Source organism: Euphorbia lathyris, chromosome 5 (assembly GCF_963576675.1).
Source record: "Euphorbia lathyris chromosome 5, ddEupLath1.1, whole genome shotgun sequence".
NCBI classification, from domain to species: Eukaryota; Viridiplantae; Streptophyta; class Magnoliopsida; order Malpighiales; family Euphorbiaceae; genus Euphorbia; species Euphorbia lathyris.
Window position 1 is genome coordinate 70344083 of NC_088914.1, and position 18979 is coordinate 70363061.

Consider the following 18979-nt stretch of genomic DNA (forward strand, 5'->3'; position numbering starts at 1 on the left):
TGTAATCCAGCAATGATCCAGTCTGCATCAGACGCTTAAGATCCACCATTGGATCTTCATAATTCTGTTCTCCAAACCTATTAGTGGCTGCTATTACATACTCTTCCCATGGAGGTTCCTCTATGCGCCCCATGTTCTTCAGATAGGACTGATGCCATTCTAGAGTTCTCCCTGACAAGTGAAGAGAAGCTAGCTTAACTCTGGTGTAGATCGGGGTTAGATCGATCTGGAAGAAATGTTCACATCAGAACAACCAACCATTCAAGTCGGTACCGTCGAACCTGGGGAACTCTACTTTTGTAAATCGGGTGGATAAATGATAAGGGTTGTTTTCTGGGCCTGTGGTATTGAGGTTTACATTGTATGGATAGGTGGGTTAGAGGTGGAAGAAGAGTTGTTTCTGTGAATATCGGGAAAAAAAAATCCTTGAGCTATGTAACAATGGAGCCTTGCTGTTTAGCCATTAGGTCTATGAGTGTCTGCTCTTGTTTCTTGTTATTTTCTATCATCATATTTTCACCATCGTTTTAATGCTTTCCTCCATCTTCTTCATGTCATGAGCTCGAGTGCATTCAGCCATGATTTGGATGTGACGGAAGCTTAGAAAAGGTATGATATAACTGCTCTGATACCAAATGTTACCCAACGAATTTCAGAAAAGAGAGAGAAGCAGAGAAGATTGATAAAGAAGGAAAAGATGCTACTAATTCCATATCATAACCTTTGCAGTACACCATCCAAGGCTAAATAGTCGTTGTGCTAACAGAAAACACAGACATGTGTACAACTTTTCTCTTTCCTCTAACTAATTGCAAACAGATAATAATAAGCAAAACAATACAGCCAAAGCATTAAACGCAGGAAAACTAGAAGTGCAGCAGAAATTCATATATCAGTATACCATTCATTCCCTCTGGTTCTTGCTACTTTCTTTACAGCTTCACCCATTTCACTTGCCAACTTTCTTACATAGCCATTACAGCTTATTACCATTCTTTTCAAAAATTAAACCTTGTTGGTAACTTCATTTGTAAATTATATCAAGTTTTTGTTGTTTATTTTGTTCTTGGAAAAAAAATCACTAGTTGATCCTATTTTAGGAGAATTGTAACACCCTACTCCAATACTATCTAGATATTGTCCGATCTGACACAAATCCAACACATTTAAAACGTGTCTGCATGTATTGGATTCACATCTTACTAATAAGCCCCAATCACTCCCTCTCCATTTCCGATGTGGGATTCAGTTCATTCCTACCCCCATCGACATCCCTTAGGGCCCCTCCTTGCTCAGGCCTTCTACCCCGGCGCCACCCACTCCGGGCCGGATCGTTATAGGCCCACCAGCTTCCGCCTGGTTCGTCCCCGAACCACATATCGTACGTGGAAAGTCGGATCTGATACCAATTGTAACACCCTGCTCCAATACCATGTAAATATTATCCGCTCTGGCCCAAATCCAACATATTGGGCCTCACGGCTTTAAAACGCGTCTGCATGTATTGGATTCACATCTTACTAATAAGCCTCAATCACTCCCTCTCCATTTCCGATGTGGGATTCAGTTCATTCCTATCCCCATCGACATCCCTTAGGGCCGCTTCTTGCTCAAGCCTTCTACCCTAGCGCCACCCACTCCGGATCGGATCGTTACAGGCCCACCAGCTTCCGCTTGGTTCGTCCCCAAACCACACATCGTACGTGGAGAGTCGGTTCTGATACCAATTGTAACACCCTGCTCCAATACCATGTAGATATTGTCCGCCCTGGCCCAAATCCAACATATTGGGCCTCACGGCTTTAAAATGCGTCTGCATGTATTGGATTCATATCTTACTAATAAGCCTCAATCACTCCCTCTTCATTTTTGATGTGGGATTCAGTTCATTCTTACCCTCATCGCCATCCCTTAGGGCCGCTCCTTACTCAGGCCTTCTACCCCAGCGCCACCATTCCGGACCAGGTCGTTACAAGAATTATATACACTAGTGTTCAGATTGAACTGGTCGGGATCAGGAACTGGACATGTTGTGGATTTTGATCATGCTGCTTTTTTCAAATGCAACAACCCAAAAAAAATTGGGGACAACCCGTGAGCCGTGCTCCAACCAGGAACAAAGTGTACGATTTTTTTATTTAAAACAACTAATTAAAAAAAATTCAAGTAGTATTAAAAAAAATATAAAAACTTCTTGAATTGAGAAATAGAAAAAAAAAGCTTTAAATGTAATGTTGAGGAAATCAACGTGACAAAAATGATTGATTTAACTGTGAAAAAAATAATTAATTGTGGTTTTCTAAGTATAATTGTAACTCCATTTTTTTTATTTTTATTTTTTGTTATTTTGTCTGATTTCTCAATTCAGACTCGTTAATTAGAAATTAAAACTTTTTGTATACATTAGAACTCAAACTCGAAAGCTATTTTAACCGACTTAGAACCTTTAACCAATCTAACCAAGCTTAATTGGTGCAATTTTGGCTATTTCTAAACTTCAATTTAATGCATTATTTATATTAAATTTTATTTTATTGTATTAAAATGTTGTCTTTTATCTTATTTCTAATTTTTTAAATATTAAATTTTTGTTAACCTATAATTTAATTGTTTTATATTTTTAGTTGGTGATAATATTTTTAGATATTAATTCTTTTTTTTTAATTAATTTTTATTTATATATGTATATATATAATTTATAAAATAATTTTAAATTTAATTACATATAAGCAATTACATTTTATTATCTAAGCTTATCACCAATAACAAAGAATAACTTGATCATACTTTCCGAAGTTATTTTATCGCATGGAAAGCAATGAATCTACAAATTGGTAATATTCAGCTATCACTTGAAGATAATAAAATGTATATATGAATGGCAGAGGATAGACATGTATGACTAAGACAAGAGGGCACATGTGTTCTAAATTCTGATCTGGCTTTTTTAACCCTTACACCCGCATTGAAAGAACTAGATGTTCAAATCAGAAGGTTTAGACTTGTTTAGTGATAAAATTCTGCAAGACCTGAGACACAAAATCCTAAAACAACATACACTATATCTGAATGACCAAGTCTCCGACATGCCAAATGTTAAGTGTAACTTATCTTGAAAATTAACGCTCTAATAGGCTTAAGAAGCCAATTTATTATTATTATTATTATTATCTAATTAAATTATTTTTATTATATTTATTATGTCAGAAATCAAGTTAAAAATATTATGGTGTTTGTAAAACCTTTTACCACCGTTTGAAAAACCTTTGGACATATGTTTTGAAAAACCTTTGACCACCGTTTTTTCTCTCACGCTCTGCCTTAGACCTAGCATTGAGACGTTTTGATTTCTTCTCCCTGCATGAGATGCCTTCGTTTCTCTTCTCCTCCTCTACATTTTCTTCTCCCTGTGTGAGAAGCCTTTGTTCTCTTCTCCTCCGAGTGAGAAATTCCTTACGGGAGCCCTGTCAAGAGCCATGATAGGCCCGTCGTGGAACTACATGACGTTGGGCAATCCTCGTGCAGTGAATGCTTTGAAGAATATTGTCCGAGTACAGAGGCCGGATGTTATTTTTCTTATGGAGACGCTAGTCCATGCTAATAAAATTGAGTCGAGTAAATGTAATTTGGGGTTTTCTTCTTATTTTTTTTGTTAATTGTATTGGCCATAGTGGAAGCCTAGAACTTCTATGGAATAATAAAGTAAAGGTTTCTATTTTGTCTTTTTCTAGTTCTCATATTGATTTTACGGGTGAGGACCACACGGGGATTATTTGGCGTGGTACTGGTTTTTATGGTCAACCAAACAGAAGTGATAGACATTTATCGTGGAATCTTTTAAAATGCCTAAAGGAGCGGTCTAATTTACCATGTTGTGTATATGGGAATTTTAATGATCTCATTTTTGTTTCTGATAAGCGTGGTGGTGCTCCACATCTTGAGTGGTTGTTCCGAGGCTTTCGGGTAGCGGTGTCTTAGTGTAATTTGGTGGATCTTCCCTTGTTAGGATATGATTTTACGTGGGAGAAAGGGTGGGTTACGGACCATTTTATTTTACGTGGGAGAAAGGGTGGGTTACGGACCATTTTATTGAAGAGCGCCTCGATAGATGTCTTATTAATAGTAGCTGGATGGATCTTTTCCCGAAGCCTCACTCTATTGTTTATTTACTAGCATCTCTGACCATCACCTAATACTTTTACGAACTGTTGCTCGTCCACCCACCCGAATGGCTCCGAGACGCTTCAGGATGGAAAATGTATGGCTATGGGTACCTAAGTTTATCGAAGCGACTAAGGTGGGTTGGAAGGGAGGACTTTGTTGGAGCGGCTGGACAGGACTACGGAGTGTATGGATAAATTGGGTTCTCAGTTTCGAAAACAATTTTCTGAGCGAATCACACAGTCTCAGCGATGTTTAAACTTTGCAATGCTAAATATACAACAGCAGGTGTCAGAAGCGGTGCGTGTCATCAAGTCTGAGTTAAACTCGCTCTTGCTCCAAGAGGAGGACTATTGGCGACATCGCCCCAAGACTTTTTGGTTAAAATATGGTGATAAAAATAGCAACTACTTTCATAAATTGGCGACAGCTCGTCAGAGGAAGAATCGTGTTGAACGACTGTTTCAGAATGACGGAAATTGTGCTACGGACCAGGACAATATGAAGGGCGTGGTTTTTAGCTATTTTGCTGAGCTGTTTAAGGATGATGAGTCAGCTGGGGAGGTGAATGTTGATTTCTTAACTCCAAAGATTACTGTTGAGGTGAACTGTTAGTTACTTGAGCCTTTTGCTATCAAAGAGTTTAGGGATGCGGTCTTTTTTATGAATCCAGATAAATCCCCAGGGCCTGATGGCTTAAAATCGACCTTCTTCCAACATTTTTGGCTGACGATTAGGCATGATATCTTTGATTAATGTAAGAATTGGCTTCTGACTGGTATGTTTCCTTCTCATCTTACTCAGACTACTGTTGTGGTTATCCCAAAGTTCGTGTCACCTGTAGGGGTGGCAATAGGGCAGGGGAAATTTTAGCCCCGAACATTAAAATTGGACGGGGTGGGTATTACTATACCCGAACCGTGGGGATCCGCAAACCGCTCCCGAAAAACCGACCGTAAAATCCCCGCAAAATCCCCAAACAATATAATATAATATATATATAGATATATCTAAGTTAATTAGTATTTAAATGTGATTAAAAAAATAATTAGTATTGTGATAAGTTAACTAATACTATTATCTACATCTACAACAATTTAATTTAGTTTTATACTGCTCTTAGTATATGATATGTATTTAGATATATCAGCACTTTAATTTTGTATTATTGCTACTCTTGGTATATCACATGTATTTAGATATATCAGTACCTGAGTTTTTTTTATTATATCAGTACTGATACTGAATGCTAAGTTTTTTTTTTATTATATCAGTATTTTAATTTTATTTTATTGCTGCTCTAAACTAATATTTTATACCAAATAACACGTGGTGAATTTTAAATTTAGAGATTGGGTAATTTTTTGATTTAAGAAATTTTTTAAATTTTATTCGGAGATTGGGGATTCCCCAAAACCCATGGAGAACCGTGTGGGTGGGTGTGGGTGCCAAAAAATCCCCGAATATTTTTTTTGGAGATTCCCTGAAACTGCCCCCGAAAATATTGAGGGCGGAATGGGGAATGCAAAACTGCTCCCGCCCTGCCCCATTGCCACCCCTAGTCACCTGTTAGCATGAAGGATTTGCTACCTATATCCCTTTGCAATGTCCTTTATAAAATCTTGGCTAAACTCTTAGTTAATAGGTTAAAGCGGATCCTCCCTGACCTTATTGCCGATGAGCAATCTGCTTTTGTACCTGGTCGAGCTATTACTGAAAATATTATTGTGGTATTTGAACTTATTCATTCTATGAAAAGACGACAGACTGGTAAGCAGGGGGATGCAGCGTTCAAAATTGATATTAGTAAGGCCTATGACCGGGTTCGATGGCTTTTTCTGAATGTTATCCTTGCTCGACTTGGGTTTAGTAATGCTTTTGTTAAATGGATTATGATGTGTGTCTTTTGTGAATTACCATTTTCTTTTGAATGGAGATCTTATTGGTCCTCTTGCCCTAGAGCGTGGGCTTCGGTAAGGTGATCTATTGTCTCCATATCTCTTTATTCTTTGTGCAGGAGGCTTATCTGGCCTTATCAAGGATGCTGAGCGACATGGACATCTACATGGATACCATGTTAATAGATATGCACCAAGGGTTTTCCATTTGCTTTTTGCTGATGACAGTCTACTTTTCTTCTGTGCCGATACTGATGAGTGTGCGACCCATTAAGTTCTTATTTCTATTAGCCGTATATATTTATTGGAATTAATTCAACCTGATTAATTTCAACTTATATATATAACAGAATGACTTCGCGAGCTGTTACTAGCAAAACCTTAGACATCCCCCCATTGCAATAAAAAGTCAGGTTGAATACTGATGTTTACCTTTCCGTATTAGGTCCAGTATAATTCGATCCTTCATCAATTATATCCTTTGGACAATTCTTATAGCCATGGAACGTGTCATGTTAGATATAATGAATAGTCTGTTATACTTGTTCAGGTGGAATTAACTATGAAAGATAAGTTAAGTGAAATCTCGATTTATACTCTTAACTCTATCACCTTGCAAGGATTTCAGTTAATTCACCACAAACGGCCCTTTGGATATATCTCATATTTATCAGGAGTGACGAATGCTCAATCTATCATTAACTATTCTGTAATTACTTTATGCGATACCCAACCTTGCTCTCACACACTCTAGGGCCTCCTCCGTAGTGGATTGTGCTCGCACAGAATCAAAGCATCACACTCTATAATCCAGAATCACTAATTAATGATTGTTTAAGTTTGAGGATTACTTATATCTACTAACACCAATGAGATGAATAGTTGACACTTAGATAAATCTATCCATGTTGTTATCTCAAGTCGGGTCAGCAATCCTAATGAACTCCTTCACCAGATCTATGTGACTGTTTAGATATCTTTATATCTAAAGCTTGTGAGATCAACTCTTTGTTTGCAACAGAAAACACTATTACATGCAAGTCTCAGGAGCAACATGTCAACCCTATTAACATATTACTTGACTTGGGTTGATTTAAGTTTATTGACCTATTATAAAAGTATAGTCTCGCTGCATGCTTGTATGAACACTTTATAACTACTTCAAACAAACTTGGGATTGCTTTTACTTATAAAAGATTAATGCCTTCATATATAGTTAATCATATTATATCTTATTAAAACATACGATTTAAATAAATAATTTATTTATTAATATTTATATCCTAAAACAATTGTCTATAGGACATAAACCCCAACATTTTTCATATATGAAATAACAGATTTAACACTCGCTCTGATAACACTGAAGGAAAATAAACAAGCCTAGACACAATGGAAATATAAAATTTTATCTATTTCCCTTTTTCCAAGATCCGTTAATCGTTATTTCATATAAAGAGGGATTGAATAACCATACGTTTTCTGATGATCTATCTACTATTGCAAACGAAGTGCCCTCAACTTCAAAACCGTGTATCAAGATCACAATCAATGAAAACAATGATAGAAAAGAAAACGGTTAGTAATCAACCAATGAATAGCAATCTAAATTGATTGTCTCTAAAAGAATCGACACGAGATCAAAGAGGGAATAAACAAAAGAGTAATTGAGACGGGATGAAGTCAGAAGAAAAACTTAGTCTCTCTTTTAGCACTGGCCGAAATTTACATCATAGGGGGCTACTTATAGCCTTCAAAACTTAACCCTAGTTGCATTAGATATTTAATTACTTAATTAGAATCATATTCGAAATAGGATTGCTAATTAGATAATTAAGGTATTAATATATTTATCTCTTATCTATATCCGAATATAAATAATAGACAATACTAATCCAATTAGTTATTTAATTTAGGGTAAATTCAAAAAAAACCATGTGGTTTCATGGATTTCAAAAAAAAAACCATGTGGTTTGTTTTTACACGAATTAAGGAAAATGACTTAACACCGTTAAATGTGATGACGTGACAAAAGGTATTATGGAAAAAACTAAATTTTTTTATTTTTAATCCAGAATTCTCTCTCTCTCTCTCTCTCCCCCCCCCCTCTTCTCTCTCATTCTTCCATGGTTTTTCTTCTTCTTCTTCTTCATTTTTTCATCTTCTTCTTCCTCCTCTCTTCTTCTTCTTCCTCCTCTCTTTTTCTTCTTCTTCCTTTTTTCTTCTTCATCCTCTTCCTCCTCCTCCTTTCTTTTCTTTTTCCTCTTCTTCTTCCTCTATCTCTTCTCTTCTTCTTCTTTTTTTCTTCTAATTTCTTTTAATTTCCAGAATTTCTAGAAATTTCTAGAATTTTGGAGAACGTCTAAAATCCAGACATTCATCACGTCTGGAGTTCAGACGTTCTGAAATTTCTAGAATTCTGGAAATTTCAGAATTTAAAAAAAATAAAAGAAGAAGAAGAAAAAGAAGAAGAAGAAGAGGAGAGGAGGAGGAAGAAGAAGAAGAAGAAGGTCCCATTTTGGGATTTTATTTATTTATTTTAATTCGGACAATTTTACCCTTTGCCACGTAATCACATTTAATGGTGTTAAGTCATTTTCCTTAATTCGTGTAACGGCGTATAACACGCTCCTTTTTTTTTGTAAAAACAAACCACAAGGGTTTTTTTAAAATCCATGAAACCACAGAGCTTTTTTTTTTAAATTTACCCTTTAATTTATATTAGGGATAATTAATTAGAGATACAATCACATCGAACCTTCTAATTAATATTATCACATAATCTGATAATTTAATTGTAACAATAATCTAATTGTAATTCATAATTAAACCATCATATCCCTTCTACATGTAAAATTCGACCATCTCTCTACATCCCCTTCAATTACCGTTTCGTCCTCCGATTCTAAGTCCCATGTGCGACCCATTAGGTTCTTACTGCTACTAGTCGTATACATTTGATCTGAATTAATTCAACCTGATTAATTTCAACCAAATATATAACGGAATGAGTTCGAGGACTATTACTAGTAGAACCGTAAACATTCCCTCAGCGCGATAAGGAGCCAGGTTGATACTGACATTTACCTTTCTGCATTAGGTCCAGTGTAATTCGACCCTTCATCAGTTATATCCTTTAGACAATTCTTATAACTATGGAACGTATCAAGTTACATATTACGAAACGTCTATTTTTATACTTGTCTATGTAGAATTAACTATGATAGATAGGTTAAGTGAAATCTCCATTTCTACTCTTAACTATATCACCTTGCAAGGATTTCAGTTAATTCTCGACAAATGGCCCTTGGATATATCTTCTACTTATCAGTAGTGATGAATGCACAATCTAACATTAACTACCCTACAATTACTTTATGTAATACCCAACCATGCTCTCACACCCCCAGGGCCTCCCCTGTAGTGGATCGTGCTCGCACAGAATCAAAGCATCACACTCCATAATTCAGAATCACTAATTAATGTTTGTTTGAGTCTGAGGATTACTTATACCTACTAACATTAATGAGATGAACAGTTGACACTAGATAAATCTATCCATGCTGTTATCTCAAGTCGGGTCACCAATCCTAATGAACTCCTTCACCGGATCCATGTGACTGTCTAGATATATTCATATCTAAAGCTTGTGAGATCAACTCTCTGTTCGCAACAAAAAACACTATTACATGCAAGTCTCAGCAGCAACATGTCAACCCCATTAACATATTACTTGACTTGGGTTGATTTAAGTTTATTGACCTATTATAAAAGTATAGTCTCGCTGCATGCTTGTATGAACACTTTATAACTGCTTAAATAAACTTGAGATTTCTTTTATTTAACTTAATTAGTTTTGATAAAATATGAATGCCTTTATATAGTTAAATATAATATATCTTATTAAAACAAGCGACTTAAATAAACAATTTATTTATAAATATTTATATCCTAAAACAATTGTCTATATGACATAAACCCCAACAATATCTCCAACGAGTATATAGCAATTGAGCTCTCGATAGTATGTTGGTCGCACGGACTATTAACGAAAGGTGAGATAAGAGTTTTGAGATGAGTATTATTGGAATTGGTTCCATTACGTACGAGTGGGAGATATTAGGATTAATCCGACCCACCCGAAATGGAATGGGCCAGGCCCATCTTGTGAGATGAAGTAAATGGGGTTTTGGGCTCCATATAAAAGGAACACCACTAAACCCTAATCAAGATATATATAAAGCTGATCATAATCAGATACAGTCCCTCTCTTTCCTCTCTGCCTCCTGCGCCTCTCTCTCTAGATATCTCAATCAGTTCATCTTCTAATTTGTGGATTACACATTCTTCCCCAGCTAAACACCGAGTGGTTGATTGTCTCCGATGGTACAAAGATCGTGGTGATTAGATCCACTTCCGCATCCGCTTCTAACGAGATTAATCGACTAAATAAGATACGCTCGATCCTTTAATCTCAATTGGATAAGTTGTCGCTAATCCCTTCATTTCTTAATTGTAATTTTTATCATAATCAAACTTCATCAAAGTTGGGTTTCAACACTACTATCCCGCAATTCAATAACCGAGAAAGACCCTCAACACAGATGATGTAAAGATATGGCGATAAGGCGTCACCCTGTCGCATACCACGCATTGTGATGATCAGACCGACATTGACTCCATTTACATTAACCAAATACGAGATCAAAGTGATACACCATCATCTAGTGAATCCAACGATCATCGAAGCCCAACATGCGGAGCATCTTCCATAAAAAAATCACACTTGACACTATTGAATGCCTTTCGAATATCTATTTTAATAGTCATTCTCAGTCAAACTAGTTTTTTTTCTTCTAATTTTCAATAACGTATAGCTAAAATTGATCTTCCTTGAAAATGTTGGAATTAAATTTACATCATTATAAAAAGTTAAATTTTCTATCTTAATCTATAATAACAATAATGTCAATAGTATAATTTATATGAAAGCATATAAAGTTCTATTTGCTTTTTTTTTGTGTGTGCGCAAAGTATAAGATTGATTTAATCATATTTTTTTTTTATTTGTAGTCTCATATTTTGGAATTAATGCGAAAAATATTTGGTCATTTACTTATAATTATTTTGAGAATATATATTGTTTCCATAAAAGAAATTAAAGAAAAGAAAAGAAAAAGAGTTTGAAATATTAATTTGAGTGGAAAATGGCCTCTTGTTTTGTATGGGCACATGAAACAAGATGCGCAAAAATCAGCAGCACTACTTCATCGTTTGCTGCTAGTGTGCGCTCTTATTACTGTTCGTGCGCCAGTTGCGCACGACCCTATCCTGCGCCAACCCACCACCCCTACTCCTCTTCCTCCTCCTCCTAATCAAATACCCGACCCCGCCCCCACCATCTTCCTCGACAACGACGGTGTTCATAACATAGCGGGGCCTGATCTTACCATTGAGATCTCCGATTCTGATTCTGATTCTGATTCTAATCCCCGATCCATGTCGAAAGCACGAGTCTACACAGATGTTAACGTTCTGCGGCCCAAGGAGTACTGGGATTACGAGTCTCTCACTGTTCAATGGGGGTAATTTATTCATCTTCCTTTTTTAAACCCTAATTTTATTGTTTGTTTCTTTTTTTTTTAGTTGTTAGTTCTTGGGATTGGGGATTATTTGATGTACTGTTTGGAGTTAAAGAAATTTATTGATATTTCTCTTTTACCTCTTCTGGTTCTTTGAATCACCAAGCGGGTGATTTAGCTACATATTTTGTTATTATGTAAGCTTGTCTTATTTGCTCCATCAATTTCTGGAGCTGGATTTTATACTCTGATTCGAGGGAAACGAGGGGGAGTACGTGAGGTTTATGGGTTTCTGTTGGTATGATTTTAGAGAGCAATCTTGAGTTTGGTTCTGTGCAAGTACAGAAATCACTGAGCCTTATCTGCGTAGTTAAGGAGGAATGCTTTAGCTAAAAATGGCATCATTGTATATTGGATAATAACCTTTTCTTTGGCTCAAATGCTTGTGTCGTGTTTGGGACCAATTTTCTCAAGTGCGAAGTGATTCTTGTGACTGTTTGTGTCTTATTCTATTATGCCTTTCAGATTGAAGTACTAACTTAACTTGGAGCAATTATGCAGACATATGAACAAAGGTTTTTTTTCCACTTTATCTGATAGAGGACAAAACCTGGCCTATGAATGTCAATACACTGAACTCATATGGCAGAAAGAAAGTTTAGCTTTTAAGCTTCTGAATGTGAAAACTCATCAAGTCCCCCGCCCCCGCCAAAAAAAAAAAAAACAAAAATTCCGTAGGTGCTCTTTTATTAATGACAAATACCTTGCTCTTAAATGTTAATCTAGTAGGTGAGCTGGCAAAGTTGAGAATTTTATGGACTGGTGTCGATATCAAATGGTTTTCCTCTATAAAAGAGCAAAAATTAAGAGGCAGCGTCATAGATGTTCTTGGGTTTTCTTGTGAACTTTTACTGTCTTGGCTTTCTAAAGTTCAGGGAGAAAGAAATTTTATTTTAGCAATGTTTGAGAACTTGAACTCATATGGCTTTTATGGTCATTAGTGTTAAAATCATTGGAGTTGTAGGACACAGTGTGTAGATCAAGATTATCACAAATGATTAAACATCGATTTAGTGGACTTAAATTTATGGATCCTTCCCCACCATTTTTGTGCTAAATATTTTGTTCACAATTAGATATTTCTCGTATCTCTAGCTATACTTCAGTGTCCTATTTTCCTTCCACATTTTGCTTCATGATAGAATACGGATACTGTTGCAGTATTGACTTGCTACCCTTTTTTCTGTATTACATTACATGTAAGATCTTTTCCTTGTTTGATTTATTGCCCTTTTAACTTCTTATGTTTCTCCAGTCAAGCTTAGTATTGTGCTTGCTGTATCTTGCTATTTTTTTTGTTTTCTTACTTGTTGAGCCTCTCTAGTGATCAAGATGACTATGAAGTTGTTCGTAAAGTTGGAAGAGGGAAGTACAGCGAGGTTTTTGAAGGCATTAATGTGAATAGCAATGAGAGGTGCATCATCAAGATCCTTAAACCTGTTAAGAAAAAGAAGGTGATATTTAGTGCCGCTGCCTGAAGCTTATTTTAAATTTTATTATGGTCATCTGCTACCTCAACTTTTGGTTCAGATGCTTGAAATTTATTGTGGCATAAATGAGAACTCTGATCTTACTGCAGATCAAGAGGGAAATAAAAATACTTCAGAATCTCTGTGGTGGCCCGAATATAGTGAAACTTCTTGATATCGTTAGAGATCAGCACTCAAAAACTCCCAGCCTGATTTTCGAGTATGTGAACAGTACAGACTTCAAAGTTTTGTACCCAACGCTCACTGATTATGACATACGCTACTACATATATGAGCTTCTCAAGGTACTTCAGCAAAAGATCTCTTTCTCTTGCACACTATTGACACACATGCACAGGCCCTTGACATCAAACACAAACTCACATACTTCAGATACTTTTACCTCATGTTGATGGGTGCTCTTACTTTTATTGTGTATTGTTTAATGGGAATAACTTGATGGTGATTCAGCCTTGGATTGAATTTAAGTAACTGCAACGGTCTGGCCTGGAAAATATTCATGTAATTGCAATTATGCAATGCCGCGTTAGATTGAATTTATTCGAGTAACTGTATGGGTCTGGCCTCATTGAACTCCATGGATTTCAATTCAACTGAAAAAGAAAACCCGTAGTTGTGTATTTCAGAGTTAATTGATGGGACATGGAAATGGAAGTAACATGGGGAATTTTTGGCACACGTCGGTGACATTCAGTTGGGAAGAAAAATATATGTTCCCTAGAAAAGTTTTCTAAGAAAATTCAAAATTGGAATGGTTGTTTAGTTGAACAAATTTTCTAATAAGAAGAGTGGAAATCGAGTATCTAAAGGCTTAAAGCACTATTTAGCCCTTGATCTATCTAATATTTTATCATTTGGCCCCTGACCTATTATCTAGTCACATTTGGCCCCTGATCTATCCCAATTGGTGAAATTTCATCCAATTTGTATTCAAACTTCACCGAATCGTTATCTCATTGATAAGTAACGATATTTTGATATTTGAACTTAATAGATTTTAGTTTCGGATTTGTTTTTTATTTTTTATTTTTTAATCTATTTAATTATTTCCACATAATGTGGCAAAAAAAACTTTAAGAAATATCACGTTTCAAGTTCAAGTGTCAAAATATCGTTACTTGTCAATGAGATAACGATTAAGTATTGATACAAATTGGGTGAAAGTTCATCAAATGGGATAGGTCAGGGGCCAAATGTGACCAAACAATAGGTCAGGGGCCAAATGATAAAATTTTGGATAGGTCAAGGGCCAAAGAATGCTTTAAGCCAATATCTAAAAGATTTCCAACTTAACAATTACATGAAAAAGAACAAGAAATTATTCATTAAACAATAATATACATATGTTTATTTGAAATAGAAAAAAATTAATTAATTTTTTATATATATATTTGTGCTACAATATGTATAATATGCAACATAAACTAACTTCTAAAATCATTAATAGCAACATTGAAAATAGAATACTATTTTTTAGTTTTCCATATGGAAAATTAGAAAACTAAGGTAGCGAAAAGGAAATAGAAAATGTTTTCTAAAATAAAACTAAACAATCCCATACATCTTTGAATTGCAGGCCCTAGATTACTGCCATTCACAAGGAATAATGCATAGAGACGTCAAGCCTCACAATGTAATGATTGACCATGAGCTGCGAAAGCTTCGCTTGATAGACTGGGGTCTTGCTGAATTTTACCATCCTGGAAAGGAGTATAATGTTCGAGTGGCATCAAGGTAATAATTTGCACTACTTGTTGTTTGTATCACGTGTCAAAGTTCTTTATTTTCATCTCTAGCTTTGATTAGAGTCGCCTATCATCACAGAGCTAAGTCCTTAGGATTTTATTGCTTAAATCTAAAATTTTAACGACAGCAGGGGGGTTTTGAAGGTTGCTAATTGAGATGTACTCTCAATTTAAATATTGTTTTTAATCTTAATATAGTATGAGTTGAACCTTGCAGAAATATTAAGGCCTTGTTTAGTTTGAGAAAACTCACCTAGTCTCCTTACAAAAGTTTTCTATATGGAAAATTAGACAAAAAAAATCTTATTTTCTCAAATTTAATGTCTTAACATTCTCATAAGAATGAAAAAGGTGGACACTGCTTTCAAAACCCAACTACAACTGTTTTATTGTTTATTATTTTATAATTTTACGTGCAATACTTGTTTTTAATTATTTAATCACTTTTAATATATATATATATATATAATTCAAATATAACACTCCCTTACACATATAGGGAAAAGAACATTTTTTTTCTATGTAGTCACTCTTATGTATAAAAAATATGCTACTTATAAAAATATAGCAGATTAAATATTGAATTAGTTTTATTAATTGCGTTTATTTAGGTTGAGGTTTTTTTATTAAATGACACACTTTGAAACTATTTAAAAAATATTTTAGTATGTTTAGAAGTCTTCTTTATATAGTCATTTTTTTACAAATAAATACACATGTTAAATTGAAAAGTGTGCTTAAATTGTTTTGCAATTATGCTTGCATGAATTAAATTTCTAGTTTATTGATATTGCACTTTAAAGTGATGTCCATTTAAAAAATCTATTCTATTAATTGTTAGTTGCCATAAATGAAAGGAAAAGAAAACTCAAAAGATGAGAATGGATAACATCTTTTTGACACTAAAGACAGACTAATTTTCCCCCTCCTTCTCAGATACTTCAAGGGTCCTGAACTCTTAGTCGATTTACAAGATTATGATTATTCTTTGGACATGTGGAGCCTTGGTTGCATGTTTGCTGGAATGGTAGGTGTATATGCAAAGATTTCTCTTGGCCATTTCAGTACTTTATAGAGCATGTCGTATAGGACTGATTAGCTGATTGTGATTGCATCCAATGGCAGATATTTAGGAAAGAACCATTCTTTTATGGCCATGACAACCATGACCAGCTAGTCAAAATTGCTAAGGTAATTCTGATTCTGGTTTTTGATGCAGAAGCATAAAAGATTATGGTGACCCAGTGTCTGATGATTTTAGGTACTTGGAACTGATGAGTTGAACGCGTATCTGAATAAATATCATTTGGAGCTTGATCCTCAACTTGATGCACTTGTTGGAAGGTGTGCTTTTCTTCTCTATGTTGCTACTAATTTACCATTTCTAAGAAAAATACAATTGTTGTATTATTGATTGCTGCGAATGGCAAGATGTAGCAGGGTTGATCCTTGAAAAGTCATAACGTTTTCAGTTTAACTTCAAATTACTAATTAGTTTTTATGCTTGTACATTGGGGCCTAAAGTTTCATTTACTTATGTTGGGGGAGAGAGTGTGTTTACTAGAGAGAAAGGAGAAAGATTAGCACGTCATCCAATAATTTACATGAGGGAATCACAGTTTTATTTTCAATTATTGTATATATAAAACCTGTACTGCAAAACTAAATGTAGTCAACATGAATTTAAATTATGTTGTTTTATGGTGCTGCAGGCACAGTAGGAAGCCCTGGTCCAAATTTATCAATGCAGATAATCAGCATCTGGTTTCTCCAGAGGTTTGTTATCCTAAGCTTATTCATTTGTATTTTTGAAATATTTTCTACCTGTCCTGACTTGCTTTCTATGGTTGCATTCTCATGTGGTATCTTCTGTCATGCAGGCCATTGATTTTCTTGATAAGCTTCTTCGATATGATCATCAGGACAGGCTAACTGCAAGGGAAGCAATGGTAATTCTGATGTCTTTCCGGCCTGTTCTTTTCCTAGTTTGTGTAGCCGTAGCTCTTTCCACCCGAAACCCTTGAGTTTGTGTAGCCGTAGCTCTTTCCACCCGAAACCCTTGAATTACCAGTATGATAGGGAGACAAGGAACAGTTTAGAATAGTGTTGAATAAAAAAACAATAATATTCGACAACGCAATGGGATAACTTTCCACTGCTAGTTTGAGTTCTGGCTCTATTGCTCAATCCAGTAGATGCCTGGTGGAAATGAAAGGAATTTCTAGTGAGGGAAAATATAGCTGGCTGAGCAAACAGCTCAGATCTGATTAAATTTTTTTGTGACATCTTGATATATTTTCCGATTAAGGTTAACGCAAAATTCCTGTAATCGTTATTTTTTCGTCTTGGGTATGTCAACGTTTTCGTTGTATCTGCAGGGACATCCATATTTTTCTCAAGTCCGGGCTGCAGAAAGCAGCAGAATGCGCACACAGTAGCAAGCTTGCTGTACTATTATCTACATGGGGCCAGTTATTGGACCACAGGCCATTGAATTTGAGGCAATGTATCATCTTTATGATAATTTACTCTTTTAAACAGTTATGGCTGCCTCTTATTAGTTTCAGGCAGTTAAACGAATGCGTATGGGTTGTTTTTATTTATGAGATCTTCCTCCCAGTTGTTTGAGAATATAGAATGCTGTACTATTATCTTGTTATAACTCAGAATTTTCTATGAGAATTTATCAGCTTAATCATGGCATTCCTTGTTATGTAGATTTCTCGTCCCAATTCAACTTCGAAAGCTCAATTAGTTTAGTTAGTGTTCTTAAATGGTGCATTTTTATTTCTGTACCCTGACCTTGTCCCGGCAAAGCCCTGATGTTCTTTGCTCCTTTTATGTTGAAATTGTAGTAGAAGTCATTTTTTGGTGTATTTTTTGGTGTGTTTTGATTGACGGGTAAACCAGATTTCTCTAGTTCTAATACCTCTAGCTAAAAAACAGTGGAAATGAAAAATAATAGCAAAAGAGGTTCGGAGATATTATTGTTCTTGGTTTAAACTAATTAATAAATAGTTACGATAATGAGTAATGGAAATGGTGGTGGGAAGAATGTAGTGCTCATGTAAGTTGTGGAAAATAGAGACAGGATCCCAACTCAAGTAACAAATACAGGAAACCATCAAAGGCACATATATGCCTCTTTTTTAAAACGAAGAACTTATATTTAAATCAAGCTCAGAAATCTATTGGGGTTGAGTCGCAAATAGAAGAGCTACGAAAGAAGAAAGAGTTCTTGCACATTCGCAATACATAAAAAAAGCTACTAATCAAGAACTAATCAAAATTAAGCAGAATTGATATTTTTATATTTTCTTATTTACTATATAAATATAATTTATATGCACTCTAAAAATAGCATAAAAAATTTAATATAAAAAAAGTATATATTTATAAATATACCCTTAAAAATGTGTTAATAACTACAATATCTTTAAAACAACTGAAAAGTAAAAAATAATGTCTATAAATTATATAATTCACCAAAAACTATGAAACAATGTCCTCCAAATCTAATACTATATATATCATAACAACAAATAGATACTGCAATTAAACAAAAATATCTAAAAACAATAAACACAATTAATAACCATAGGGTAATGTTCAAAACTGAATTATAATAAAACAAAAAAAAAATATTTTTTTTGTTTGATCAGTGCCTAGGCAGCCAAAAAAACACCCAAGAGGCCGAATCGGAGAAAATCAAATCAGCTTCTTGATCCAGACGCCTAAGAAGGCTAGTCAACCAATTTCTTGAACACTAATGACAAATCTCTAAAGCATATACAGGCCACAATTGTTTAATATGCTTCCTTCCTAGCTTTCTAATCTCATCTCGTACAGTAAAAGTTTAGAAGTTTGATCTGTAAATTCCATAGTAAACCCTTGAGGAGGTTTATCATTTGTCCTGACCTTGAAAATGGATACCTAAGTAGGGGAACCTTTTTTTCTAAAAACAAAAGCATCAAACCAATCCATCGAGTAGGGATTCCAAGGGAAGCCTCAGATTCTGGGTTCAAAAATTAGCACCTCAATTC

General features: G+C 35.1%; 1 protein-coding gene across 1 annotated transcript; it reads left to right on the top strand.

Moving 5' to 3' along the window:
• The first annotated feature begins 11260 nt into the window (after positions 1 to 11260).
• On the top strand, positions 11261 to 17634 carry LOC136229121 (casein kinase II subunit alpha-2). Its single transcript, XM_066017698.1, has 10 exons — positions 11261 to 11644; positions 13026 to 13155; positions 13281 to 13475; positions 14768 to 14925; positions 15873 to 15963; positions 16062 to 16127; positions 16198 to 16280; positions 16649 to 16712; positions 16817 to 16885; positions 17315 to 17634. The coding sequence occupies exons 1-10, from the start codon at positions 11292 to 11294 to the stop codon at positions 17372 to 17374; spliced, it is 1269 nt and encodes a 422-aa protein (XP_065873770.1). The 5' UTR covers positions 11261 to 11291; the 3' UTR covers positions 17375 to 17634.
• The last annotated feature ends 1345 nt before the right edge of the window (positions 17635 to 18979 follow it).

Coding starts and splice junctions, on each gene's coding strand:
- LOC136229121 (XM_066017698.1), top strand. CDS start 11,292: ATGAAACAAGATGCGCAAAAATCAGCAGCACTACTTCATCGTTTGCTG. Junction 11,645..13,025: donor TCTCTCACTGTTCAATGGGG/GTAATTTATTCA, acceptor GAGCCTCTCTAG/TGATCAAGATGACTATGAAG. Junction 16,713..16,816: donor AGCATCTGGTTTCTCCAGAG/GTTTGTTATCCT, acceptor TCTGTCATGCAG/GCCATTGATTTTCTTGATAA.